This window comes from Gopherus evgoodei, chromosome 4 (assembly GCF_007399415.2).
Source record: "Gopherus evgoodei ecotype Sinaloan lineage chromosome 4, rGopEvg1_v1.p, whole genome shotgun sequence".
Lineage (NCBI taxonomy): Eukaryota > Metazoa > Chordata > Testudines > Testudinidae > Gopherus > Gopherus evgoodei.
The window spans coordinates 14,021,420-14,049,359 of NC_044325.1; the positions used below are offsets into that span (position 1 = coordinate 14,021,420).

Sequence of the window (27,940 nt, forward strand, 5' to 3'; positions counted from 1 at the left end):
GAACAAAGGATTCTCACACAAACTTCCCTCCACCCAGATTTGAAAAAGTCTTGTTTCCTGATTGGTCCTCTGGTCAGGTGTTTCAGGTTACTTCTTTTCAGGTGTAAGAGACATTAACCCTTAGCTATCTGTTTATGACACCAGTTACAACGGAGCCATGCGAATGCCTGTTCTCACTTACAGGTGACATTGTAAATAAGAAGCCAGCAGCATTCTCTCCCATAAATGTAAAGAAACTTGTTTGTCTTAGCGAATGGCTGAACAAGAAGTAGGACAGAGTGGACTTGTAGGCTCTAGTTTTACATTGTTTTTGGTTTTGAGTGCTGTTATGTAAAAAAAAAAATTCTACATTTGTAAGTTGCACTTTTACAATAAAGAGACTGCACTACAGTGCATGTATGAGGTGAATTGAAAAATACTATTTTTTTACAAATATTTGCACTGTAAAGAAGATAACAATAATATAAAGTGAGCATTGTACATTTGTATTCTGTGTTGTAATTGAAATCAATGTTTGAAAATTGTAGAAAACCTCTAAAATATTTAAATAAATGGTATTCTATTGTTTAACAGTGCAATCAAAACTGCAATTAATCACCATTATATTTTTCTCTTGGGATTAATCATGGTTAATTCTTTTGTTTGACAGCCCTACAAATAATTTTTGATTATCAGATTTAATAATCTTATGAGTGAGCAATAAAGCATTCATTCTCCTCCGTGAAAAGTTGCTGTATGTTTGGTTCTTCTTGCTTAAATTCATAAATATATATTATCCCTGATATTTGTTTTTTAGAGAAGTGATTGTTCTTGCTGATTAGCACCCAAATATTTTCTTCATGAATCACAGCAGCTACACAGCTCAAGACAGGATTACGTTTTTGCAAACAACCTGCATTTCCATCCTAAGGATGTGGGAGAGAATGGATGTGCTTATTATAGGGATTATCATTGGCATAGCAAGTATTTGTCTGTGTAAAATTCTAAACTGAAGGCATGAATGACAGTGCAACCAGATGCAGAAGCATTTAGCATATGCCGAACGGGGTGTGATTTCCTTAATATTTAAACAATGATTTTTCTCATGAACAGGACATAGCTGTGTAGCTCACTTACATTTTGCGCTCCCTTGAAATGCTAATGTCACTTAGCTTGTGCAGATAAGAGGAGGCAGCTCTTTTATTATAGCAAACATTTTATTTTTGCTCTATATTAAGCAAATTCCGGTGGCTCCCCATAGGAATGCTGTGCTTGATGTGTCATTGAAGTGAACACTGAAGCGTATTGCTCAGTGAGTCAGCAACAAGATTCTAACTTTACCTCCAAGAAATTCATGGCTTTTTGACTTTAGTTGTGAGATTCAAAAGTATCTTGGCAAGAGGCACTTGCTGTCAACTGACCTGTTAGACACATGGTCTCTGGAAGAAGAACTTTTTGTGCATAGGCCTGAACCCACTTACAAGGCATTGAGGGCGCACCCAGTCCCTCCAAAGGCAGAAGGACTTCTTGCTCCACCACACTTCGCAAAAGGCTCTGGAAGTAGCCTGTTTGTCAGCCCTCCATCCATCATGCAAAGCAGGGTCTGCGTGTATCTGAACGCCAGGGGTTGTGGTATGTCGCCAAACAAGGATGCTACAGCTAACGTGGCCTGTGCAAATACATACTAGTGATCACGTGCCCTACCGTAGGGTGGGTTTGTTTAGATATTTTTCTGTGGCCTTCATCATTGTTTTAACTGAGCGTCTCACTAACAGTTCTGAATTTAACCTCACAACATCTCTGTGAGCTTGGGAAGTACTGACCCCCTTTTACAGATGATGGAGGGCGGAGGGAGTCAGAGAGCTCAAGTGATTTGCTCAAGTCATGCAGCAAGTCTGTAGCTAATAACGGAACCCAGATCTTCTGAATTCAAGTCGTTGAACGTGAAGCCAGGGTCTCATTCTGATCTTGTCTGATGCTGATGTAAAGTAGTTGCAGCTCTACTGACTTAACTGGAATTACACCAGCATAGGGGAGAGCATCGTTCTTCATGCAGTAATGAAGCGTGCCTGGAAATTCAGAAGGTTGTGGACTAAAGGAGGCGGGGGGCATGAGGGCAAATTCCACAGTCCCAGAACCCTCACCGAGATTCCCCTGCCAGATACCACTCTCTCTTTTACAATGACAGGGGTCCAGCTTTTGGGCACCACAGCTGGCTGCAGCAGTATGGCTAGGGGAGAGAGGTCATTCCCCCAGGCAGGCCAGTCCCAGGCCATTTAGGGCATTTAAAGTGTTGGTTACAACCTATAACTCCACGTGCAGAGCAACAGGCAGCCAGTGCAGATCCCGGTGCACCAGTGTCACAAGCTCCCAGTGAGACTGCTACAGCTGCTGTCTCCAAATGATTGTGCGGAGCTGCCCCCTGTGGAGCACATTGCAGCAGTCTAATCTCGAGGTAAGACAAGCCTGGAGAACAGGCGCTCAGTCTGAGGCTGAAAGGGAAGGCTGCATCCACCTAGCCAGATGCAGATGGTAAGTTGCTGTGTGGGTCGCTGCTGTCATGTGATCGTCCAACAGCAGCCGGGCACCTGAAGTTGCGTTGCCTAGTAACTGGCAGATGTACTCCCTCAGTCAAAAGGATCGATGTTCCCTCCAGTTGCTCCCCCCAGCACAGCCGGCATCCTCTCAGTCTCATTTGGGTTGAGTTTCAGATAGCTTGGTCTTATCCATGCCCCCTATCAGCCCCCGGCGTGGCCTCAGTGCTGCACTGCTTTGTCCAAGGGTTGGATGAGCTGGAAACCTCCGACTGGGTGCCATCGGCGTGCTGAAAACCCACGACTCCTTACGAGCCCCCACCTACCCGTTAAATGGGGGGATGGTGGGGAGGGTGGCAGAATGGTGCCCTTCAGGACCCCATGCCTGACAGCTCATCAGGAAGAGGCACAGGCATCCACAACTCTCCACTGAGGTCTCTGTGAGAGGAGGACGGAGATGCCGAAGAGCAATCCTGTCCACTCCCACCAGGTAGGTAAGACCAGCCTTAGGGCAGGCGTTCAGAGTGCCAGCTTCTAGAGGGCACCAAATAGCATCCAGGGGATGCCAAGTTGGAGGGGGTGGAGCACCAAAAATATTTTCTGCCCTGGGGCAGGAAAACACCTAGGGCAGGCCCTACACACAGGGCCTTAGTTGCCCCTGACAACAGCCAATCCAGCCAGCCCTGAAGGAGTCATTTGTTTGTTTATTCCTTTCATTTTCCTTTTCTCTCTTCCCCTTGTGTCTGTTTGGGTTTGAAAGCGCCTCAGCTGACCACCATGCTGGGTGAATAACTCACACTTCTGCTTCAGCCCAGTCATATCACCAGGGATAAACTCAGGGCTAAGATTTTTCCAAAGTGACAAGCGATTCTCAATGCGTCGATCTTTTAGGGGTCCAGCTTGTGACACCTTCTGAGGATCTGGCTCCCTGAGGCTGAAGGATGAGCGCCTTCTGAAAAAACAAACTTCTTTAAAGTGTCCAGGTTGGGCCTCAAAAAATTGATGCCCCAGTTTCACTAGTTATCTGTGTTGATGTCTTGCAGTTTTCTTGCATACGTAAGTTACTGCTAATAAGTTCAGAACATTGTGTACTACAGATGAGTTAACTTCCAAACACTAACCTCTGGGTGCTGCCCAGTGCCATCTAAACAATCAGTTCTTTTCATGGATGCTAAATTTGGGGGTCTAAATAGGCCTGTTTTAGTGGACGAGCTAATTTAGTGATCCAGGGAAAGTGTGTAAACTCTGTGCTTTCAGTGAATATTAGAAGTTCTAAGTTGCCTCACTTTAAACTCTCGATAAAATGGTCAGTAAATAGCCCTCATAGCAGTACAACCTTGCTTGGATCCCACTGGGAGATGAATAACATTCCTGGGCTAAAACAGTAGGTGTTAAATTTCCTTGACAGTCGTGGAAACCTCTCCTCTGCCGTGATCATTTCAGTCGGTCAAACCAGTTTTTGGCAGCCGTCAGTTTTAATGCTTAGTCATGAATGCGGCCAAAGATGTACCGAAGACTGGCAGCTCTAAGAACCCCAGGATTATTTTGATATATTACAGCACTGCGTTTGTTTGCCAAAAGAGACGTTTTCTGTCTCTGGGGGGGTTTCCCCCACAATTTGCCGCCGTCACTCAAGATGAGTTTTTACAGTAAGTTCATTGTAAAGGCAGGAGGTAAAAGGGAGAGGGATTCAGAAAAGCTCAGTGTAAGGCAATGTGGCCTAGAGGATATGGCATTAAACTGGGACTTGCCACTGACCTGCTTGGTGACCTTTGGCAAGTCACTTCTCTTTGGGCTTCTGTTTTTTTCCCCACCTTTGGTCTATCTTGTCTGAGCTTGTAAATTCTTTGGGGACAGGGACTGTCTCTCACCATCTGTCTGTACAGCACCAAGCACAATCTTGGTTAGGACCTCTCTGTGCTACTGCAATACAAGTAAATTGTAGTAATAAATATATAAATGCTGTATTTAATGGAGAGGAAGAACAGCGAGAAAAGCTTGAATTTATCCTCTGCAATGCTTCTTGGTTAATAGCATTTTTTAACAGCAATGTGTGGTTCTCAGTAGCATTTCAAAAGATTGCACTTCTTGTATTTTGCTTACACTGCACAGACACTTGAGTTTTACAGGCCTTACTGTTGTAGCTGTGTTGTAAAGTTAGATTGTACTCTGTGTATCTGTCTTTATTTTTGTATTACATTCTGTGGCAAACGCAGCTGAGCGATTAACATTTCCTTTAAAGCCGTATTGGTATAAGACCAAATCAGTCCAGTTTTGCATGAAGGCTGATAGGTTCTTGCATGTTACAGGGGAATTTAAAAAAAAAAAAAGTTGATCTAAGCAAAGCGTTCCTGCTTTCTCTTCCTGGAATTGAACATGCATGTCCTGAATGGAGCAGTGACATGGAGCTTAGCATTTCTGAGCTTTGGCAGCCAAGGTAAGCTTATTGAGATGGCATAAATATCAGTGACTTTAGAGTATCAGAGGGGTAGCCGTGTTAGTCTGGATCTGTAAAAGCAGCAAAGAATCCTGTGGCACCTTATAGACTAACAGACGTTTTGGAGCATGAGCTTTCGTGGGTGAATACCCACTTCTTCAGATGCATGTCATTCACCCACGAAAGCTCATGCTACAAAACGTCTGTTAGTCTATAAGGTGCCACAGGATTCTTTAGTGACTTTAGAGCCATCCACATAGACGCAGGCTCTATAAAACAACACAAGTTGCTTGAGGTTCATTAGATTTTGCACTAGTCTTGCCATGACACACATTTTTCTTCTAACTTCATAAAAAGTCTCCAGTCTGTTTATTCCCTAATGGGTGTAAAATGTCAGGCGGACATGGAATAAAAAACCCCTGGTACTCATGGGTGAGGAGGTAGGAAAACACCCTAACTAAAGCAGAAGATGGGGAGGGTCCACATAAGGTTTCCTCAGTCAGAAAAGTGGCTCTTTCTCTTAAACTTCCTGATGTCTATGGGAGCTGAGGCTTGCAGACTGGTTTATATCAATGGCAGGGTTTCCCTAGGGTAGAGATTTAGTTAATGCAGCCACTGAATAGAAAAATCAACTTGACCTCGTTACCACCAAGCCAGCTCAACACTCATAGAAAGGAGTGGTGAGGGGAGATTCTCTCTGTGAGCACGTCCCCGTGAAGATCTCTCTCTCTCCAGCTGGAGATTGTGGTTTGTCTCCTTCCACCCCAAAAAAGAAAGGGCACAGGGTGTGCCTGCAAAGGTGGCAGATCCCAAAGCTCTGGCTTTTAGTGGTGTCCTCTTCTTCCACCCTTTCAGCAGGTGCAGAGTCACACTCAGCAGCATGTCCTGGCTGCGTTTGTCCCCCAAACCTTAGGTCACTGGAGAAGTAAATACAGCCACAGAGGAACAATATATACCCCAGGCCCAGCCACTCTCCCCCAGTAAAGACACTCAAGCAGATGGGGGTGCAGATTTGTGGAAGTGATTAAACTCTTTATTTGCACCTCAGTCTTGGCGGTATGAAGGTGTCTGGGCTGTTGATTCTAAATCCATCTAGTTAAATGTTTTAAACTAAGCTGTGGAAGCTAGAGGCACTGGAAATGTCCTAAGGGTTAATGACTGGGTGGGAAGAGTTGATGGCCTGTGCAGAAATTTGCCAGGACACCTTTTATAGGAAAGAAGCTGCTACAATTCTGCACAGGAAGCGATTTGTATTATTGTGGGAGCATCTCTGGTCAATGGCTTTGAAAGTGCTGAGAGTTAAATTGCCTAGAAAACCAGGGCAAGTTCTGGAACTCATTGAAAGCACTCAGCCTGGAGGCCGATCCTATCGCTTCAGGAATCAGAACTGCATTTGCTAATGTATCGTTACCTGCCATTAAATTGCTTTGTGCATGTGGATGGAGGAAAAACACATATACTCTTGTCATTAGGGGCATCTTCTCATTGGGCGTCGACTCTGGAAAGTGTAGCCAGAGGAGCTAGCCTGAAAACCACATTCCATTTCCGTCTGTAACTCTCTCATTGCAAGGAATGGGTTGGTCTCAAGTCTTTTCGTCACTGAGATCAGCTGGAAAGCTGTTGCTAATGGTCGTTGGATGTAAATCATTGGTGGGGCTGGAGAATTTGGGCTGCTGGAGGCAAAGCCTTTTTGATGGAGAACTCTTGAGTCTAGAATTTGCCCTCCTCATGGATCTGACCAGTTTTGTGTTAGCAGCATTTCAGTATGAAAACACTATGTGCCTCATGGGATTTGTAGTTTGGATGCCTTGTGCTCCCTTTCTCTTCAATGGGATGGGATCCCCAGTGGGACTACATCTCCCATGATGCACAGTCTTCCCTCACTGACCTGAGACTGTGGTTGTGTTGCTTTTTGACTTCACCCAGAAAATTTTGAGTTTTCAGAAGAGAGGGTGGGATGTGGAAATGCTCTAACGAGCTCTAATCAGAACCCTGAAGTCAGTGAGGTAGTGAAGAGATTCTTATGTCAGAACACCCAAGATGTCCTGATGCTGCCAGTCCTTTAAAAACTTGTTGGATGATTTCTTGAGAAGCTGAACCCCCAGCTCCTTGACTTCAGTGTGAATCGAGAGTACTGAGCACCTCAGGGAAAATCAGGTCATTGTTCCATAGCAAGTATGTCTGACTTATCACTAACAAAATAGGAACAACAATTGTTCTGAAGAGGCTGCTGCTACCTTAGCTGTCCAGGGCCCAACAGTTCAGAGGCTTTTAAGCCAGTGGGGTCAGATCTGGAGTGCTTGTGCTAGTTATTGGCATGCTGTGTTGTTGGCATTAGGGAATCCCATCAGAATCAGCGTGTTGACCAAGATGGCGAAATGTATCTGATGCAGATGTTACTTATTAACACATGGGAAAATTTAGGGAGTTTCTTTATAAAATGCTCAGGTCCATGGAGCAGAGAAGCCAATAGATTATTTTTCATGTTATAAAAGTCCTAAAAGAGTTGCTCTAGCTCAAACAAAGTTATAGGGTTGAAACAAGAATAACTGGATGAACTTGTATGGCCTGTGTATTATGCAGAAGGTCTCACTAGATGATCACAATGGTCTCTTCTTGCCTTAAACTCAATCAACCTATGAATACAAACTTTGGTTTTCTCTTACTTTTCAAAGCAGAACATAAACTGCAAGTCTTTTAAAAAAAAATGTACTATGGGACTTTTATCATTGTATTTAGTTGTAACTTTGTGGGGTAGGGAGGGAGGGATGGGGGTTATACAAAGTGTAATTGTTTCTCTGTGGATTCTAATACTGATTCTTGGCTGAGAGCCATTAGCGCAAGCTAACGGTTTTCTCTGGGACTGACCTAATTTTACTGTTGGATCGTTTGGTAATATACACTCCTGGCGTGAGACAGCTGGTGCTCCCTTCCCTCCCCAGGGGAGCTGGGGAACTGACCGTGAATTCACCAGCCTTGTAAGTGAGGTAAACAGGTTCGTTTACAGATTTAGCTCTCTTACAAAGTAATCTGATGTTTCTTATGCACCAGCAGCAGACTCGCTGCATGCTGGATGTTTCTACAGGGAAACGTGCAATTAAAGCTTGCATCCACCTACTCATGTCAGGAGTCACTTGAACTGGCAAGAATTTTTTCTTCTTGTCTGTGTGATCCTAGACACTAACTCTTGGACAGATAATCTCTGTGCCATCCCTGCTTTCACTCCTCCATCCTCCCAAAAAAACCTCACTCCAAACTATGTTGACAATATGACTGCCCTGCATTTCTGTTATCAGTGCAGTTCTCAAGGCTAGAATTAAAGCTGAACCAAGATTTCTGTTACAAATTCTTATATTTTTTTAGGTCCAAATAGCTCAGCTATGGGGAAAAAAGTTTGATTTTTTGTTTGGTTTGTTTTGTTTTAAAGAAACATCTAGATTTAAGCCTAGGAGCAAAAATACTAATTTTGTCCCTTTAAATCTGTCTGGCTATGTGGGAAACCGCCTATAGAATTGAACAGTAGTTCTGTCTTGGCAGGGGAAACAAAGCATTTCTGAAGCCAGCCTCAAACAAAATGTTATCTTTGCAGTCCCACATCAGTGAGCAAAACACCCTGGTATTTTCAAGGATGGATGTGTATGGGCTGGGGAAGGGTCTTGTAGGAGGACAGTATAGGTCTTTGTCCCCCTCTAGTGGCAGGCCCACATAAGAGGGTAACAAATATATTGCCCCTGCCAGGTACATGGGCTAGTGTTTTAGCACAAGGGCTAGAGCCTCGTGCTTTGAATGTGAGAGGTCTTGGGTTCAAATCCCTGCCGGCAGCCAAAGCGGGGTTGCTTATCTAGGGATTGGCCTTGTGTGTTGTAGTAACTGGTTGTACCAGGATGAGTCAACAAAACTTCAGAGAGCCACAGCTTGAATTGCTTTTGTAATTCCAAGCCACAGCCTAACGACAGCAAAACATGGGTTTTTGTGTTAGGAACGTTGCTGTAACCATTCCCAGAAATACATGCTCTGTCTAGCCTTGTCAGTCAGTCAGTCCAGCATAACCCTGTTGCTATAAGGGACTGGTTTCATGGAATCTGGTGTGTTGCAAATACTGTGATAACAGTTTGTTCTTCTAGTAGTGTCCCTGTGGCTGCACTTCAGGTGTACATGTCTCTCTCGAGCCCTTGATCGGAGATTTTCAGTTAGCAGCGTCTGTTTGGCCTGCGTGTGCATACTATGCCTCCTCATGCCGTATAACTTCTATAACGGGAGACTATCTAGATTGTTGCTTTGAGAGTCAAGAGTGAACTTTCAGATGTGTGGAGAGCGTTTTGCGGGTCTCGAAAGAGGGGAAAAAAATCTGGAAGCGTCTGTCACTGAGAAACTGTTAGCGTGAGAGCATGTTACTGAACCTGTAAATAGCTTTATTTTCCTGCCTCGCATTCTTCCTTGCTATGCCATGTCACCAGTGTAAATTTGATCTCTTCAGGTCACTCATGTACAAGGACACCGGAGAGCCTGAAAAGCTATCTGGTGTATTCCACCCAGCAGCATGTCGTAATCTCCAGCCTAGAGAGCTGGACTCTAAATCATGCAGCGTAGCGCAATGGTTTCCAGCCTCTCAAGACTGAACCCAAAGGCAGGAGTCAGCAGTTGTTTAAATGAGGAATGTTATGAGCCTTTTTCTACACACTCATTACTTCTGGCTAAGCCTGGTGTGCCCCCTACACCATCCTCCACACCAGGGGACTAAGATGCCTGCAGCACATCTGAGGATGACCTCTTGCAACTGATGGAGTATGGAACTGTGGTGTGAAAAAAGTCAAAAGCCCCTGAAAGAGTGTAATTTGAATTGTCATTGCCTCTAATATCTGTGGAGAAGTCAAGTATCAGAGGGTAGCCGTGTTAGTCTGGATCTGTAAAAGCAGCAAAGAATCCTGTGGCACCTTATAGACTAACAGACGTTTTGGAGCATGAGCTTTCGTGGGTGAATACCCACTTCCCATGCATCTGAGGAAGTGGGTATTCACCCACGAAAGCTCATGCTCCAAAACGTCTGTTAGTCTATAAGGTGCCACAGGATTCTTTGCTGCTTGTGGAGAAATCATAACCCCCCAGGTTGAGATGGTTTATATCCAGTTTATTTATTCTGTGTCAGTTATAGCAAACTACGTCAAACAGGGCTGCCTGGGGTGGGGGGACAAGTGGGGCAATTTGTCCCTTTTTTTTTAATGGAAGGGGCCCCCGAAATTGCTTTGCCCTAGGCCCCCTGAATCCTCTGGGCAGCCCTAACGTCAAAAGCAGCCTCACTGCATTCAGCAAAGCTATGTAGTCAAAAACTTTCAACGGAGGAAATTTTAAAGTGCTAGTACTGGGAGATCTGGGTTTAGAGTTTGAGTTGTTCTCTAAGGACCTTGGAACCGGGAGATTGCCACGCTTAAATCGGGAAGTGTTTAGTTAAAATCAGACATTGTAACACGGATTGCATATAAAGACATTACCCAAAAGAGCTTTTGGTTAAAAAGACCAAATAATATACCTAGATCAGAATGCTTGGGATGGTGGGCTCAGAATGTAGGAAATCTCATAGACTTTAAGGCCAGAAAGGACCATCATGATCTAGTCTGACAGAAATCAAACTTTGACTGGTATAGTGGAAGTATTGTGTGCTGTGTGTTCAGTCTTCATACATGGCTATTGTAAAAGGATGGGGAAAGTAAACCTTGTTTCTCCTGATGAGTTTCTTTTTGTTTTCAGGACCAGGAAGAAAATAAAGGAGCCACTAGCTGGCCTGAGTTTTACATTGATCAGCTAAATTCAATGGCTGCTGTAAGTATTTTTCCAATTATTTTGCTGGCATATGTAGAATAAACAAAAGTGTTTTTTAGCAATATAGTTTATGATGTAATCAACTGTTACACTTCAGAATATTACTGCCCTCAAATCCATGCTAAATTCTGCCTCCTTTCCCTCTCAATAAACTTACTGTCTCCAGTGTGTGCTTTACATAAGGTGTATATATATGTGCACACATGCACAGAGTAAGTCACTGAAATGTCATGGCAGGATGCATAATTTGCAGTTTGACTTGCGTTCACCCTTATGTCAGGTTACTCATAGAAATGTAAGGCTGGAATGAACTTCAAGATGTCAGGTCCTGCCCCCAGGGGTGCTGAGGCAGGACCAAGTAAACTTACACCGTCCCTGACAGGTGTTTGTCAAACCTGTTCTTCTAAACCTCCAACGATGGGAATTCCACTGCCTCTCTTGGAAGTTTATTCCAGAGTTTAGCTACCCTTTATAGTTAGATTTCCTAATCGAAATCTCCTTTGCTGCAGATTAAGCCCATTACTACTTGTTCTGTGTTCAGTGGAAACGGAGAACAATTGATCACCAACCTCTTTATAACAGCTCTTAACTTATTTGAAGACTGTTATCAGGTCTCCCCTCAGTCTTCTTTTCTCACAACTAAACATGCCTAGATGTATTTTGTAAACCTTTCATCATAAATCAGGGTTTCTAAACCTTATATCGTTTTTGTTGCTCTCCTCTGGACTCTCTCCAGTGCATCTTTCCTAGCATGTAGCACCCAGAAGTGGACACACTGCTCCTGCTGAAACCTCACAATTGCCAAGTAGAGCAGAACAGTTAGCTCCCTTCTCTTACAAATGACACTCCTTTTAATTCACCTCAGAATGATTTTAGCCTTTTTCCCAATTGCCTCACGTTGTCACCTACTCAATTTGTGATCCACTCCAACCCCCAGATCCTTTTCAGTAGTACTACCACCTAGCCAGCTTTCCCATTTTACAATTGCTATTGTATCAGGCTGCACTGTGAGTCAGCTACAATAACTAGACTGAAGATGAACAGTGTTGCTGTGCAGTTCTGCTGCATTTTTCAAAAGAACCTGAGTGAATTCCAGTGGGAGCTGGATACCAGACTCCTTTATTTTCCTTTGAAAATTCCAGACCCAGTGCCTCTTCAATGTCTACTGTTTGCAACAAATCTGGATCCCTGCTAATCTTGTTACTGACACCTCCTGTGTTTGGCCCTGACAGGGACACTGTATTACACTGTGGGCTTCTTGATATGTGAATCCTGGAGACTGTAAGTGGAAACATTTTTCAAGGGCTACGGACTTTGGATTGTGATGCAACTAAGCATTCTATGCAAACACCATAACTTCATCTCTCTGATGTGCGTGCAGGCAGGAGTCTATTTCTGGATACAAAAAGATTATTTTTACAGTCACTTAGCACAAATACAGACACGGTCCTTGCCATGAGAACTTGCAAGCTGAAAGACACAGATCAAGCAAGAATGCTTTGGGAGGCTGTAGTGCACTTGCTTTAATAGCTGCTTTTCAAACCACAGTTGCTTGGCATTTTACAGTCTCTTGCCTTTTTTCCATCTCTCTTCAAATATCAAAATCTCTCTTCAAGCACTGATTGCCACTATAAGTGGGTAGGCAGTTAGACTATCCTGAGAGGCAACACTTAATTGCACGCTGCTCAGCAAATCACTTCACCTGAAAATTAGTATGAACGGCAGAAGCAAAAATTTTAACGAATTCAAAATGTTCAAGACAATTAGTAGTGAAGGGCCTGATTTGACACCGTTTGAAATCCTACATGTCTCAGTGTTGTAGCTCTTCCTGCATAATGACATCAAAAGCTCTAGGGCTTGTCTAACTTACCAGAAGATCGATGCTGCGGTGATTGATGCATCAGTGGTCGATTTAGCGGGTCTAGTGAAGACCCGCTAAATCGACCGCCGATTGCTCTCCTGAGAAGAGTAAGGGGAGTCGATGGGAGAGCGTCTCCCATCGACATTGCATAGTGAGGACCCTGTAATAAGTCAATCTAAGCCACGTCGATTTGAGTTACACTATTCACGTAACTCAAATTGAGTAGTTTAGGTCAACACTTCCCTTTAGTGTAGACAAGGTCCTAGTTAAAAGGCCCTCTTTAACTTTACATCCAGACTTCCATAATAATCCTGGTGTTTTCTCATCCTCAAAAACTTTCTCTTTTTTTTGAGCTGAAACTTCCCGTGTTTGGTGTCAGCTCAGAGGCAATATATTTTTTTCTGGTCAGTTGCTGTTTAGTTACGGGAGAGTTGGTAAGATCAGTCTCTGCTCTAGTAACAGAATGAATGAAAATCCTCAGACTTGGTATATAGCTATGGGCCAGGCGCTCAGCACCACCGCATTAGAGCCTTAGCAATACCGTGGATAGGGAGAGACAAATGGAGCAGCATGAGGGAAGATAAGTTAACCCAGATTGGGGGAAGCTGGAGAGGTGGGCGGGAGAAGGTGAAGAGAAACTTGGGGTGCAGTTTAGGAAGATCTTCGTGCATGTGCTCAGAGAAGGGCAAGGGAGAGCTGGCTGGGCTGGGAATAGCCATGTGTAGGAGCTGAGTTTTTGTGATCAAGGCTTTTCAGCACTTCAGGAGCTCTGCAGTGCCTTTGATCTCCTGGCAGTGCGGACGCATCATTAAAGGGGCATGCCTGAAGAAAGGGGCGAACATCGCTTTTTGCTTTTATTGGCATCTCAAAGCCCTGAACTTGTCTTTTCTTCTTTGGCTTCACCTCTGCTGTGTTGTCCAGGCCATTAGGCAAGCCTCCCAGGCAGCTTTCATGAAGAGCAGCTAGCTGCCCTGTGATGCCATAGGCAAAGACGCATGTCAGAGACACTTAGATCTGCGAGGGCCCGATTCTGCTGCACACACTGACCTCAAGTGCTGGCTCCCTGCATGAGTAGCACCACTGATCCAAGGGGCAGCTCAGAGTGCAATGTTTACCTCCTGGAAGGATGGCAGAGCTGGGTTTGTAGTGATTACAATGGAGGAAGTGTCTGTTGAAGCAACAGCCCATTCGGATGCCCCAGCTGTCTGAGCAACTGCAATGGAGCAGTGCCACATGTGTGCTGTGTATACAGAATATTTGTTTCTGGTCACTGTAATGGCTCTAACAAGAGGCCCTCGATCAAAGAGAAGAGACACAGTAACTACACATACCCTGTTTTCTGGGCAGTCAGCATCTTACCTAGTTACGCTGGCAGGAGTGAGTGCCGGGTAGAGGCAGCTGCAGTTAGTCCATCCTGTAAAAATACCCAGTGGGTAAGGGTGATGCTCACTCCCATCTCCACCACACTCTGTGTCATCAGGCTTGTGTGGGGAGCTCTGCAGGGAGCACAGCCTCAGCCCCTTGTAGGGCTGTCTTGTGACCCCTCCATGGTCCCTGCACAGTCACAGGGTCTGAGCCCACTGAATCATAGTGAGTGCAGATCCTCCTCTAAAACGACCTACCACCATGCTGCAGCGTCCTCTTGCGTTCCCCTGCCCTTCTGTGTAGGGACGGATGTGATGTCATTCCTGTACAGGCTCCCTGGGCATCTGGATTACTGTACTCCTAAATGTTTAAAGAATTACAGTACTCCTAGTCCTGCACAGGCAGTATGGTGCATATAAATCTGTCTGCAGAGATCATCGGGGGTGTTTTGTTACAAGATACTGTGATTCTATTGTATTGTATTTTTATTTCTGCCTCTTGGAAAGCTGCCGTCTCCCAAGGACCAAGCTGCTGATTGGACCCTAAACTTTCATTTAGTTTCTTCTAGCCTGACAGTTGCAGAGCAAACATTCCAAGTGTGACTCAGCACTGGGTGGTCTGTGTGAGTTTGCAGATAGGCAGCCTGAAACAATAGATCTGAGCTGCACAAACTGCTCCATTCATCTCTATGGTGTGTTGACTCTGGAACCTAATGGTAACCCAGAGGACAGCATGCACTACTTTGCTGCTGGTCATTCAGCTAACATGTTGTTCCATTGCTGTTGGATACAGTGGAGCAGATGCTGCTGTCAATGCTTGCTGCAGTGAAGTAAGAGATCAGTTAACTATGTACCTGTTCACACAGGGAAGAGGGTAAAAGCTGTAATCCTTATGTACTAGTAAAAGTCTCAACTGCTTCCCATACATTCCCAACATGTGCTCTGCCCTGTTGTCTAACATTCTGGCTTCTGCTTGGCACTTTTCTAGCACAACTATGTACTGTCAGTTCAAACACCTGTGGCTTGCTGAAATGGGACAATGCACTGGCTGTATTAAACTTCCCAAAAGTCTGGATTTTGGCTGTTTTTTTCCCCCTAAGTGAACTTGCTTCAGAATTCAGCATTAGCTCATCACAGCAAAACTGGAAGCCTTTTCCTGGACTTGAGCTTGCTGCAGAGCACCCAGGGCCTTGAGTTGTAGCAAAATCTGATTATCTAACACACAAACATCCTGCTGCATCAGCATTTCCTCCCCTCCAGCTTCATGAGCGTCCTCAGAAATGTTGAAAAATAAGTCTTCATAACTGCTCAGTGTGGGACCAACTCTGATTCTGTTGTTGTAATCATGGGAGTTTTCCCACTGACTCGAATGGGAGCAGGGTAATGGCTGAGTACACCTTCCTAGGGCCATGGCTACACTGGCACTTTACAGCGCTGCAACTTTCGCGCTCAGGGGTGTGAAAAAACACCCCCCTGAGCGCTGCAAGATACAGCGCTGTAAAGCCTCAGTGTAATCAGTGCCACAACACTGGGAGCGTGGCAGCCAGCGCTGCAAGCTACTCCCCTAAGGGATGTGGTTTACATGCAGCGCTGGGAGAGCTCTCTCCCAGCGCTGGCGCTCCGACCACACTCACACTTCAAAGCGCTGCCGCGGCAGCTCTTTGAAATGTCAAGTGTAGCCATACCCCTAGATCAGAGAGAGAGACCCCTCTCTGGGTGGGCTTTCTTTATTTGATCACCTTAAAGCTACATTAAGATGGTATAATAGGCCTGGTCTACACTGGGTGGGGATCGATTTAAGATACGCTACGAGAATAGCATAGCTGAAGTCAACGTATCTTAGATCGACTTAGATGACTGACTTCGCGTCCTCGCAGCGCGGGATTGACGGCCGCCACTCCCCCATCAACTCCGCTTCCACCTCTTGCCCTGGTGGAATTCTGGAGTCGATGGGGAGCGCGTTCGGGGATCGATGTGTTGCGTCTAGACGAGAAGCGATACATCGATCCCCGATAGATCGATCACCACCTGCTGATCCGGCGGGTAGTATAGACATACCCTAAGTTGTCTCTCTTGCTATCTCTGAGGGAGTCTTTGATGAGCCCTGTTTTGTGACAGCCTGGCTGACCAGTGGGAGGTTTCAGAGCTACTCAGAGTAGGCCAGGGCTGCTCTTATCAATATGTGACCCTCTTCCCCCCTTTCCTTGGGTAAATGAGAATTCTGCAAGCCACTGTCTCCCCTTCTCTCTTTGCTGAAAGGAACAAATACAGGCATTTGCCTACTTGCTACCAGTCAGAGACGCTCTAGTCCTTTGGCCTGTGTGTTTGCAATTTTCCCATGGTACGGTAAGCCTAGTGTGGATAAACTGCATAATGGTGTTCCTCAGATGTGGGCACTGGGTTATGGGGTCATAAATGCCTCAACTATTCATTGTCCTGGTGTATATAAAACACTTCAGCTGTGCTGGAGGAGATTGAATGTACCCCCACTGGATTTCAGTTGAATTTTACAGTGGATTGCTCTCATGGAGCGGTGACATCATCCATCAGACATTTCTGCAGGGCAGCTTCCTCCCTTGTAACATGGTGGTGACAGCTGTCCAATTGCATCACCAGGCAGCTTGAGCGGAAGCAGTAACCATTTTAAAAAAACCAACCTTCCCCCCCCCCCCTTTTTTTTTCTTTGTTCACTTTTGCTTGTAGTCTCATTGGTCTCCATTTCCCTCTGTTTTGAAACAAAATCCAGGGGTCTATGAGGGGATAAGCCGATGAGTAATGTGCTGGACCAAGCTGATGCCTTTGTGGGCATCCCTGATGTATAAGTCCAGAATATTTACTGTTAACAGTAACATGTGCAAGAGAGAGACAAGCTAAATTTAACACGTGTTTAAAACCCAATTTGTAGGGGGAAAGATAGCTCAGGGCCTGCTAAACTGAGGGTTGTGAGTTCAATCCTTGAGGGGGCCATTTAGGGATCTGGGGCAAAAATCTGTCAGGTATGATACTTGGTCCTGCTGTGAAGGCAGGGGACTGGACTCAATAATCTTTCAAGGTCCCTTCCAGTTCTATGAGATAGGTATAGCTCCATATTAAAAATAAAAATAAAAAAATATGCAGGCTCAGGCCTGTTATGTTCAAACTCGCATACTCCTTCCTGGTGTTACCTGCTCATGATTTTTATCGTGAGTCTTATGATAATTTAGTGTCTGTCTTAATGCCCCGGTTCCTGACATTCTGTGACTTGTGACAAGCTCAGCTTTGATTTTAAAAAGTAAATGTCTGGCCTTCCTGCTTGAGGAGAGAGCTTGAAAAAGGGAACTCTACAGGCTGAAAAAATAGATTGAGTGGGACATCCAGTGTTTTATTATTATTATTTTTTAAATCTCATCATTTTGGGGAGGCCTGACTCATATTTTTTGGCTGGGTTTGGCTGTGGTCACCCACATTCCTGTCCCCCAGTAAAGCAGAAGGAGTTATTATTTTACAGAGAAAGATGGAAGGGAGCATCTTCTAGTGGTTAGAGCATAAGACTAGGAGTCAGGAGATTTGGTTTCTCTTTCTGGCTGTGGCCAATGTGCAAGTCATTTGGGCCCTAATCCTCAAAAGTATTTAGGCCCCTAGCTCCTGTTGAAACCAGTGGGAGCTGGGTTCCTGAATGCCTGAGGATCAGGGTCCTAGCCCCTCTCTACTTCAGTTTCCTTAGCTATTAAATGGGGATGATCCCCTCCCCTCAAGTCAGAGGCTTGCTGAGGGTCAAGGCATGAATATCTGGGAAGCGGGTAAGCCAGCTAGATGGCTGGGATCTGGTCACCCAGACTAGAAAGTCTGGACTGGCTTCCCAGTCAAGGTTCCTTGCCTCAGTGGGACCAGCAGGATCTGGGACAGACAGAAAAATAGCAACTGTTGAGTGGTTTATATGGAGCGAGTTTGGTAATTTCAGGCCAGTTCCTGGTGGACCGGCATTCACGTGCCCCAAGCCCTACCATGATCTACACCAGGGGTTGGCAACCTTTCAGAAGTGGTGTGCCGAGTCTTCATTTATTCACTCTAATTTAAGGTTTTGTGTGCCAGTAATACATCTGAATGTTATTGGAAGGTCTCTTTCTATAAGTCTATAATATAGAACTAAACTATTGTTGTATGTAAAGTAAATAAGGTTTTTAAAATGTTTAAGAAGCTTTATTTAAAATTAAATTAAAATGCAGAGCCCCCCGGACTGGTGGCCAGGACCTGGGCAGCGTGAGTGCCACTGAAAATCAGCTCGCGTGCCGCCTTCGACACCCGTGCCATAGGTTGCCTACCCCTGATCTACACTGATTTGATTGATTTGATTGCTTCCTTCTTGGCAACCTCAGCAGAGGCCAGGGCTGGAATCAGCTGTTGAGACTGAACTCCTCAGTCGCCTGTGCTGATATAAATGGCCTGTTCCAGTCCAGATTTGAGGCTCCATGACAGAGCTGGTGGGGGAAGCCTGGCAGTAGCAATGCCTCTAGCTGTGCCTGCACTCATAGACAAGACCATCACAAAGTTATCAGTCTGGCAATTTTCACAACTGCTAAGCTTCACACAAGCAAAACTAAAGCTAAATAGTGTATAGACATGTACACAGCATATCTTTAATCCAAGGTGGGCTACTTATGACTGGGGGATTATTGCCATGAGTATTTATTAGGACTTTTCTTCTTTTTTGGACCCAACATGAATGCGGAGCACCTGAAATTAAGGATGTGTCAGCTCCAGATGTTTAAGGGAATTCCACTCAGACACAAACTCTGCTACAGAGTCCTGTGGTCCATTCAGAGCTGCTGACAGGGTAGTGTAGAGTGATAGCCTTTATGCACATCCCTCACCCTTGCCCTGTGAAGGACTGGCTTGAACTTTTAATCTAGAGACAGCTTTGTTGTAAACGGAGCCCATTGACTATGCAGCATAACATCCACCCCTTATCTCATGATCAAGGAACTGCAGCTGAAGCTCCGGTGGTGAAATGGATTGGCCTTTACCCACGAGCAGAAAAGGCTGAGCGCTCCAATGGGGAGGGAATGGGACTTTTCAGATCTGGCTCCAATTCCTGGTTCTGCCTCTAGCCTGCTGTGTGGCACTTCCCCTCTCTGGGTCTCTGCTGCCACTCCCATCTTTAGTCTGGTCTGTTCAGGGTACATCTGGGCTTTGTGCTGGAGGGGTCATTCCCAGCTGGAGAAGATATAACCTGCGCTAGTTTGGCTCAAACTAGCATGCTAATAATAGAAGCATCACTGCAGTGGGGTGAGCAGCAGGAGGGGTTAGCTGCCCAAGTACAGGCCTAGCAACTCAGAATCCTCAGGGTGGCTAGACCCTCCTGTGGCTTGCACCTCCACGGCTACACTTCTATTTTCAGCATGCCCATTCAATCAGAGCTGGCGCGGGCATGTCTCCTCAAATTGGAAATTTCACTTCCAGCTCCAAGTGCAGACCTACCCTTAGATTAGATTTAAAGTCTATAAGATCAGAAGGGACCATCACAATCATCTAGTCTGACCTCCTGCACATTGCAGGCCACAGAACTTCACCCACCCACTCCTGGAATAGCCTCCTACCTCCGGCTGTTACACTGAAGTCCTCAAATCACAATTTAAAGAGTTCAAGTTACGGAGAATCCACCATTTGCACTGTTTAAACCTACGAGTGACCTGTACCTCAACAGAGTGTGGCCTTTTCATAGCAAGGGCAGATTCTTACAATGTGATCTCAGTTGGGGCCTCAAGGGGCTACTATAGTGCAAATTAGGAACTAGTTTTAGATATAAGATTCACTTCCCATTTATGTTAAATTACTGAGTTTGGAATGAAGTTCTTCCTGGCTACTAAACCGACAGAAAATCTGAGCTCTTTGGGGCAGGGGACTGTCTTTGTTCTGTGTCCGTGGAGCACCTGGTACAATGGGGCCCTGGTCTATCACTGGGACTCTCATTCCTACTGCAAATAGATATTTCCTCCTAGCACATTACTGTACACACAGTTTGACGATTAATAGGTACATCTGCTCAGTGACCAGTTTGATAGAAGTTGAATAGTACAGGGGAGTCACATCATAGGCACATTTAACTTGCACGATTTTAACTGTACTTACTCAGCAAAACAAAACAAAAAAGAGAAAAATAATTTAAATACTGTACCTGTAGTGCGGGCAATTCCGCTCGCCATTCCACTCAATGAGTGTTTGACTATATGCAAATTTTGCCTTACACGCTGACTTCAGAACCTATCTCCTGCGTAAGATGCGATTCCCTTGTACAACAAGTGTTGTTTTTGCTATTGCAGAACCCCTTACTGTAATTATGTATTTACGCTGCTGACAGAGAGCCGAACCTCGTTGTATAAATCTGCCTTTCTCCATTTACAGAGAAAATCACTGATAGCTTTGGAAAAAGAAGATGAGGAGGAGAGAAATAAAACAATAGAGAGTTTGAAGACGGCACTGAGGACAAAACCAATGAGGCAATTCTTTTCTCTTTCCTTGCTTTGGTGCCACTGTTTTCCAACACAGGCAGCTGCAGTTAGTCCATCCAGTAAAAATGCCCAGTTGCTGAGGGTGATGCTCACTCCCATCTCCACCACAGGAATCTTAAAATAGAAATATCTGTTTTATATTATTGATAGATGAGAGGCATAGTCAGTGCTGAACTTGCAACTTGAAGTTGCGGACTCCTGAACTGCAGTCTCAGCTCAGACCTTAGCTACTTTGTGGGACTACCAGCTCTCCTTCTGTCTCCTCGTCTGCAAGATGGGGCACGATGAGCTCTGCTAGGACTGTGTGGGAACCAGAATTCCTGTTTCGTAGGAAATTCTGTGCTTTTGAAATTTGCTTTCACTCCAGATTGGAATGGCACCCTGAACATTCAAATTTTCCTTGAAACATTTTTTTGGGAAAAAAATTGTTGTGTCAATCAAAACTTTTTGTTTTGGTTTTGACTCATTTTATATTTTGCTAAAATATAACAAAAACCCTGAAAATTATTTTGGAAAAAAAAATTGAAATGCTTCATATTGATTTTTTTTTCTTTCTAAATTGAATTTTGCTGAAATTAACCCGTGCCCGCTAACCCTTTAGATTTAATTGAATCGGTATTTGCTGGTGGAAGACTGTTTTGTTGGGAAGTTTTGAACCAACTTCAATATCTGGGGTGTCCCTCTGAGTATGGAAAGTGCTGTGTGGCTCCATAAAGTATTTCCACTTCACAGTGAAAAGAGTGGTTGTGAAACAAACAGCGCTGGATATATCACCAAAGGGGACTAAGGTATTAGGCATCCAACTCCCACTGAAATCCAAGGGATTTACTTCATTTCCTTAGGTGCCTTTGAAAATCCCAGCCTCTGATTTTGGGCAAAACTTTTCAAAGGTGCCCAAGTGGTTTAGGAGCCTAAATCCTCCATTGAGAGTCAATGGGATATAGGGGCTTTAAAAATGTTTACTCTTTGGGGCTGTTCTTTCTTCCACTGAAAGGAGTGTTACTTTTGCCACTGGCTTTGGCTGGAGAGCGAGGAGCCTGGGAGTATCAAATGACCTTCCCCTGAGGGCTGGTGTAAGGCAAGCTGGGGTGTATATCTGTAGCACACTAGCCTGCATGCGCTAACTGGCCATGTGGACTCTGCTACCACATGCTGAATGTTCCCTGATGTGTTTTGATCTGCTCCTCTTTAAAACAAGAGCGGATCAAATCGCACATGGGCATTTTTAGTGCGCTATAGCAGGATCCAAAGGACAGTTAGTGCACGGCAAACTAGTGTGTGTTGTAGATTTACCCCCAGCTTGCCAGGCACTTATTTTGCCATCTAGACAAGCCCTCAGATTGTGATTAACCCTTTTACTGCTGGGCATCCACCTCATCTGCTGTTGTCTGTCATCATACACTGGAATCAACAGCATGCTCTTTGGGTGTTCATCCACTCAGCATGTGCCTTCTGCCAGGAGAGAATGCACTTGCCATACATGGCATCAGCTGAGTGAGTTAACAAATGCAGTAGTGTCTAACATGTAGGTCAAGGGATTCTTTCTATTGATTTTAACGTGCTCTTCTTCGTGACAGGTTTGTAACCAGATTTATCGACTTGGATGGCTTGACGTGTATTCTGAACTTTCTGAAAAGCATGGACTACGAGACCTCGGAGTCTCGAATACATACCTCTCTCATTGGGTGTATAAAAGCACTAATGAACAACTCTCAAGGACGGGCTCATGTCCTGGCCCATCCAGAGAGTATTAATGTAATTGCTCAGAGTCTGAGCACCGAGAACATAAAGACAAAGGTGGCAGTGCTGGAAATCATGGGCGCTGTGTGCCTGGTTCCTGGGGGTCACAAAAAGGTATTGGAGGCCATGCTGCATTACCAGAAATACGCCAGTGAAAGGACTCGCTTTCAGGTACGTGGTCTTCGTTTTCTCCTCATGCTTCATAAACTCCTATACTCAGGTTTACGCAGCATTTGAGAGAGGAAGATTCTCTCCCCTGACCTGCTCTGGTCCCTTTATGCTACCTGACTGGAAACTGGATGCAAGCCCCAAGCTACTCAGAGACCCCTCCTACACCTCTTTCTCAGGAGGCACATGGAGAGTGGGCGAGGCCAGGGCACAATGCACTCTTGGGGACCATCGCCAGACAGTGCAAGTTCTGCTCTGGTATGAGCCAGGGCTGAGCAGAAAACCAGGGAACTGGAGCTGCAGCTTTCCCCTGAATCCCCTTGTCTTACCTGGCAGAGGATGGATGTAGTCTTGGAGCCTGAAAATTCCCACTGTCCTGCAAGCTGAATTCCATTGAATAACAGAGTTACTGGTTTATAAGGAAATAAAGCAAGCTAACTTGCTTTTGCAGCGCTATTGAAATCTGTAAAGCTCCAGGACTATAACAGCCATGGAAAATATGATGTACCAATTTGACATTAGCAGCTGTAGAAGTGTGTGTCTAGTCATTTAAACCCTGTAAATGGGTTACCATTATCAGAAGTATGTGGGGCTCATCGGGTTTCTGGGAGCCCACAAAGAAGTCATTCAAATCTTTGTGGTTTGTTTCTGCGGCACATTTTTTCACCCTGTGGCATATCTGTCATCTGATTGGCAGACGCTGATTAATGACTTGGATAAAAGCACGGGAAGGTATCGAGACGAAGTGAATCTAAAGACAGCCATCATGTCCTTCATTAACGCGGTCCTGAGCCAAGGGGCTGGAGTGGTAAGTTGTGTGTGGCTCTTTGAGGGGCTCTTTTAAATAGAGTTTCGGTAGAGCCACATCCTGCAACGTTCACTCTTTGCCTTTTCTTTTCAGGAAAGTCTGGATTTCAGACTCCACCTTAGATATGAATTTCTAATGCTAGGAATTCAACCAGTCATTGATAAACTAAGGGAGCATGAAAATTCAACGTTAGACAGGTAAGGAAAACTATTCAATAACTTTCAGCTCATCTGCTGTATTCATCCTTTTCTTGTGTGCCAGCTTCCTCTTTTTAAGGACTCCCTCGCTGGTGCTCAGAGTGACATTCACACGTTTCTAGATTCTTCGGCTCTAAGTAGAATCCATATAGTGTAACATTTGGCAAAAGTCTGCCTAACCCGCACTGAAGTTAATGGGGGTTTACTCAGCCCTGGCCCATTATGTACATTGAAAGCTTACATTTATCAGCCATCTGGGGTGAAATTCACCCCTGTGCAGAGGGCAGGCACAGGGCCTATTTTCACCCTAATTTTAAATTTGAAGTGGCATTATAGATCTTGGGAGTTTCACCACTAGTTTGTCAGAGCAGAATTTTTCCTTCTTCCAAAGGGCTATCAGAGAGAGAGAGAGAGAGAGAGAGAGAGAGAGAGACAGTGAGAGAGCATTATTATGATACTCTAAGATGTTAAGCATTTTAGAGTGTATAGCTGACAGGCCTTACTCTGATAACTGACATTTTGTTATTACTGTTTAACCATCCTATAAATTTGTAGATGTTTCTGATAGTCTCTAGAAAATCCTTGCTAATTATTGATTTTGAAACCCTTCAAATCAGTTGATTACTCGTCTCTATCTTAAGTGCTGTTTTAAATATCTGTTTTCTAAATGGTCTGTTTTTCTTCCCCACCAGGCATTTAGATTTTTTTGAAATGCTTAGAAATGAAGATGAACTGGAATTTGCCAAAAGATTTGAACTAGTATGTATGCTGCCTATAGCTGCACTTTTTGATGTTTGTTTGAAATCAGCATATTGTTTTGGTTAAAATTGGGAGATGGGTGGGGGGAGCCTGAATTCTGTATTGATGTTGGGTAAACCACTTACCCCTTTTCTGCCTCTGCGTCCTCTCTGTAAAATGGGAATAATACTCACATCAGAGAGGTTTGCAGTCTGTATGGACTGATGTTGGAAAGTGCTCTGGTATGGAAGAGGCAGCTAGTGCAATGGGATGGGATTCGGGAGGCCAGGATTCAGTTCCTAGCTCAGTTACAGGCTCCTGGTGCAACCTTCAGCAAGTCATTTAATCTGCCCTGTGCCCTGGTTTCTTCTTCCGTAATACAACTTGGAATGATAATGCTTTCTTACCTAGCCAGGGATGTTTTGAGGATAAATTCTTAAATGTTTGAGGCACTGAAATACTTTGATTGACCCATATAAGTACCTACATAGACTGATTCTAGGGTAGATTGTGCCCTTCGCATTTCATATTTTATTTTATTTATTTATTTTCTAGATTGTGTCCTTGGTCTTTCATGCAGTGCTCTAGCACTGAGATAGTTGGATCAGGTTCTCTTTGGCTTGTTGACCTACCATTGGGAGAGCTGTGAAAATGCTAAGTAGCAACACTGGGTCCATGTCTTTTCTTTTTACCTTTGTGTTCTATTTGTCCCCCAGGTTCACATAGACACGAAGAGTGCCACTCAGATGTTTGAACTGGCGAGGAAGAGGCTGACTCACACAGAAGCGTATCCGCACTTTATGTCTATCCTTCATCACTGTCTCCAAATGCCTTGTGAGTAGACAAATCCATTTTCAGCCCTTCTGGAGGGCATAAGGAATTGATGTTGCAAGTGGCTTCGTATTTCAGTCCTGCCAGAAAATCTCTGATTTCTCCTGGAGCTGAAGTAGAACAATTACTGTACACAATGCATAATACAATGTGGATGCCTTTTTAATTTCTTAATTTTTTGGCAGCAAACTAAAGTTAGCATGGGGAGAGGCAGATTGCTGTAATGGACAGAGCATTAGATTGGGAATTGGGAGACCTGACTTCTAATCCCAGATCTGCCTCTGATCTACTGTGTGATCTTGGCCAAGTCACTTTCCCTGTCTGTCTTCTCCGTTGAGGCCTTGGTTACATTTGTGGTGACATTTAGGGGCCAGTGTAGCTACACGCCACAGCAAAAGGCAGGCTGCATCCACACTGCGGTGTATAGCTACATGCGCCCTGGAAAGGTTCTGGTAGGGGGAGGCAGCAGGGAACTGCTAGAGCCTTTCCCCACTCCCAGAGGGCAGGGAAAGGCTCCCACAATGGGATACGACACTGCTAAAGATTGCAGAGTAGTCATTGGAGGCACTGCTTGGATGTGTAGAGAATAATGTAGGGTGGACACACATTGTAAGAGTCAGGCATGTCTCCACTCATCTAAGAAGTGCCTAACTCTACACTGCTATTTATATCCATGCTAGTTGGGTGTGCAGTGTCTTTACTCTGCACACCGACACAAGTGTGGACCTACCCTTAGATTTTAAGCTCTCTGTGTCAAAAACTCTGGGCATGTTATAATGCCTAACAGCAGCAGCCTGATCTCAGTTGGGGCCTCTTAGACACACCACAAATAAACTTTTATTTTTACAAATGCGTGGTTGTGTGGTTCTGTTCGATGCTGTGGAAAAGCAGCTTCCAAAAACCCTTCCTCTTTTATTTCTTTCCCTCCCACTATTACGTATTCTCTTTCTCTTTTTAGTTAAAAGAAATGGCAACACGGTCCAGTACTGGCTACTGCTTGATAGGATTGTACAGCAAATAGTCATACAAAATGACAAAGGGCAGGACCCTGACTCCACTCCCTTGGAAAACTTTAATATTAAAAACGTCGTCCGGATGTAAGTGCATGCCCTCCTTTGGGAACTGTACGCGCAAGGGACAAGTAGTTGTCCTAATGCTGTGTTTTGACATGGCTGTGATCTGTTAAAGCTGTCACGTTAATTCACATACTCAAGGCAGCTTTAATGATCTGCTCTTAGTTTTCTTTTAAACAGCTTAGTATTTAATAACTTGAAAGTGGACTTTGCTTTTCCGCCTTCTGTTCTTGAACCTCTGAAGTAGAGCAGGATGAACCATTTGCAGGGAATGAAATTTAATATGTTCCCTCTTCCCGTTTGTGAATTCTCTGTGGTAGACTTTAGGAATTTGTTTATTTGAACTTACTCAATAAAATGTCCCTGTGAACCAAGTTCAGCCTATGGATTGCCCATGAACTGTTTCCCAGAGCTATTCTTTCCTGTACTCCTTATTCATAATTTTATTTGTACGGTGATTGGCCACCTAAATTGAAGGTCATTTCTGCCTCCTGATTGAGTGACTCCAAAACCCACAGAGCTTTCAAGATGCCCATGCAAAGACTTGGCAAACAAAAACTTGCCAATGTTAATGTTCATGAAAACAGATAGATGTTCTCAACACCAGAGAAGTCAGTTTGGGATTTGCATTCAACAAATATTTGCAAATGCTATTTTGCAATCTACACCTAACTTGAATCTTGTTTATTGCTTCTTGTATTATTTTCTTTGTTAGATTATTTCGTAAACTTACTTTTCTATTCTTTTTAGGTTAGTTAATGAAAATGAAGTTAAACAGTGGAAAGAACAAGCAGAAAAAATGCGAAAAGGTGAATGACAAAAAATATAAAATATTAAATCTAATACTTACTTACATAAATACTTTAAGATAAAGCGTGTGCATGTATATGCACACTTACACACCCAGACTGGAATCTTCACTGATTTTTATCTATAGGAGTTGTGCATCTAACTAGGTGAAAACTATCCTATATCCAGAATGCCAATGGCTAGAGATGGTCAAAAAATGCCAATTTATTTTTTACAAGTAATTTTGAGGAAGAAAGTCTGTTTCCAGTGAAAATGTATTGGTTTTATTATGAAAAACGGAAACCCAATGCTTTTACCTTTTTTGTAAAAAAATAAATAAATGGAATATTTAGACCAAAATACGAATTCTCTGAAGAATTTTTAGTTTTGGTTGAAATGCTGTTTTTTTGTGAGGGGAAATGTTTCAGTGGAAAAACTGAGTCTCATGTTTTAATGTGGCATGTAAATTAAATCCATTTTAAATGCTCTGCTGGCCAAGAGCAGGCCTGCTCTGTCTCTCCCTTGGTACATCAACGTAGGTCCCTGACTTTCTGGGCCCAACCATGCTGTTGTACTGCCCCGGGACCTCAGCTCTATCAGTCAATGCTCACTGCCTCCCATTCATTTATGTGCAGTTTAACCTTGGCTTGAACTTGGGCTACTCCAAAGCCTGGTCTTGTGAGCAAAAGAACTAGTTCTTGCTACATTGTGAATTAGATGTTTACAGCAAAATTAATAGGATGGGAACAGTGGGACACCTGAGCCCAGCAGGGAGGCTTGTCTTGATTCAGCAAAGTACTTAAGCATGTGCCTAAGTCCCAATGACTTTAATGGGCTTAGGTGGCTAAAGTTAAGTGCTTTGCTGAATTGGGGTCTGAGTTAAGGCAAGGCAGCCCAGACTACAGTATCAGGCACAAAAGCCTGAAATATCAGTGTTGATATCCACATCAACAGCTGAGAGAGTCCATGACATATGACCGCTCCAAAAGCTACTGTTCTCAGAAACACTAAGGATAAAATCCTGGCACCATTGAAATCAATGGGAGTTTTGTCATTGACTTCAGTAGGCTCAGGATTTCACTGTGCATTGGCCAGCTCCTTGTCACTATGTAGGAT

At 44.3% G+C, this 27,940-nt stretch overlaps 1 protein-coding gene across 3 annotated transcripts in view; it reads left to right on the forward strand.

Annotated features, from left to right (window-relative positions):
* DAAM1 (dishevelled associated activator of morphogenesis 1) overlaps window positions 1-27,940 on the forward strand; it is a 182,187-nt gene that overhangs the window by 111,351 nt on the left and 42,896 nt on the right. For all 3 annotated transcript variants that reach the window (XM_030558480.1, XM_030558478.1, XM_030558481.1), the window contains exons 4-12: window positions 10,696-10,767; window positions 20,374-20,468; window positions 22,058-22,391; window positions 23,086-23,196; window positions 23,290-23,393; window positions 24,086-24,152; window positions 24,848-24,965; window positions 25,921-26,059; window positions 26,786-26,844. In XM_030558480.1, the coding sequence (XP_030414340.1) occupies window positions 10,696-10,767; window positions 20,374-20,468; window positions 22,058-22,391; window positions 23,086-23,196; window positions 23,290-23,393; window positions 24,086-24,152; window positions 24,848-24,965; window positions 25,921-26,059; window positions 26,786-26,844 (1,099 nt within the window). The remainder of the gene's footprint in view (window positions 1-10,695; window positions 10,768-20,373; window positions 20,469-22,057; window positions 22,392-23,085; window positions 23,197-23,289; window positions 23,394-24,085; window positions 24,153-24,847; window positions 24,966-25,920; window positions 26,060-26,785; window positions 26,845-27,940) is intronic.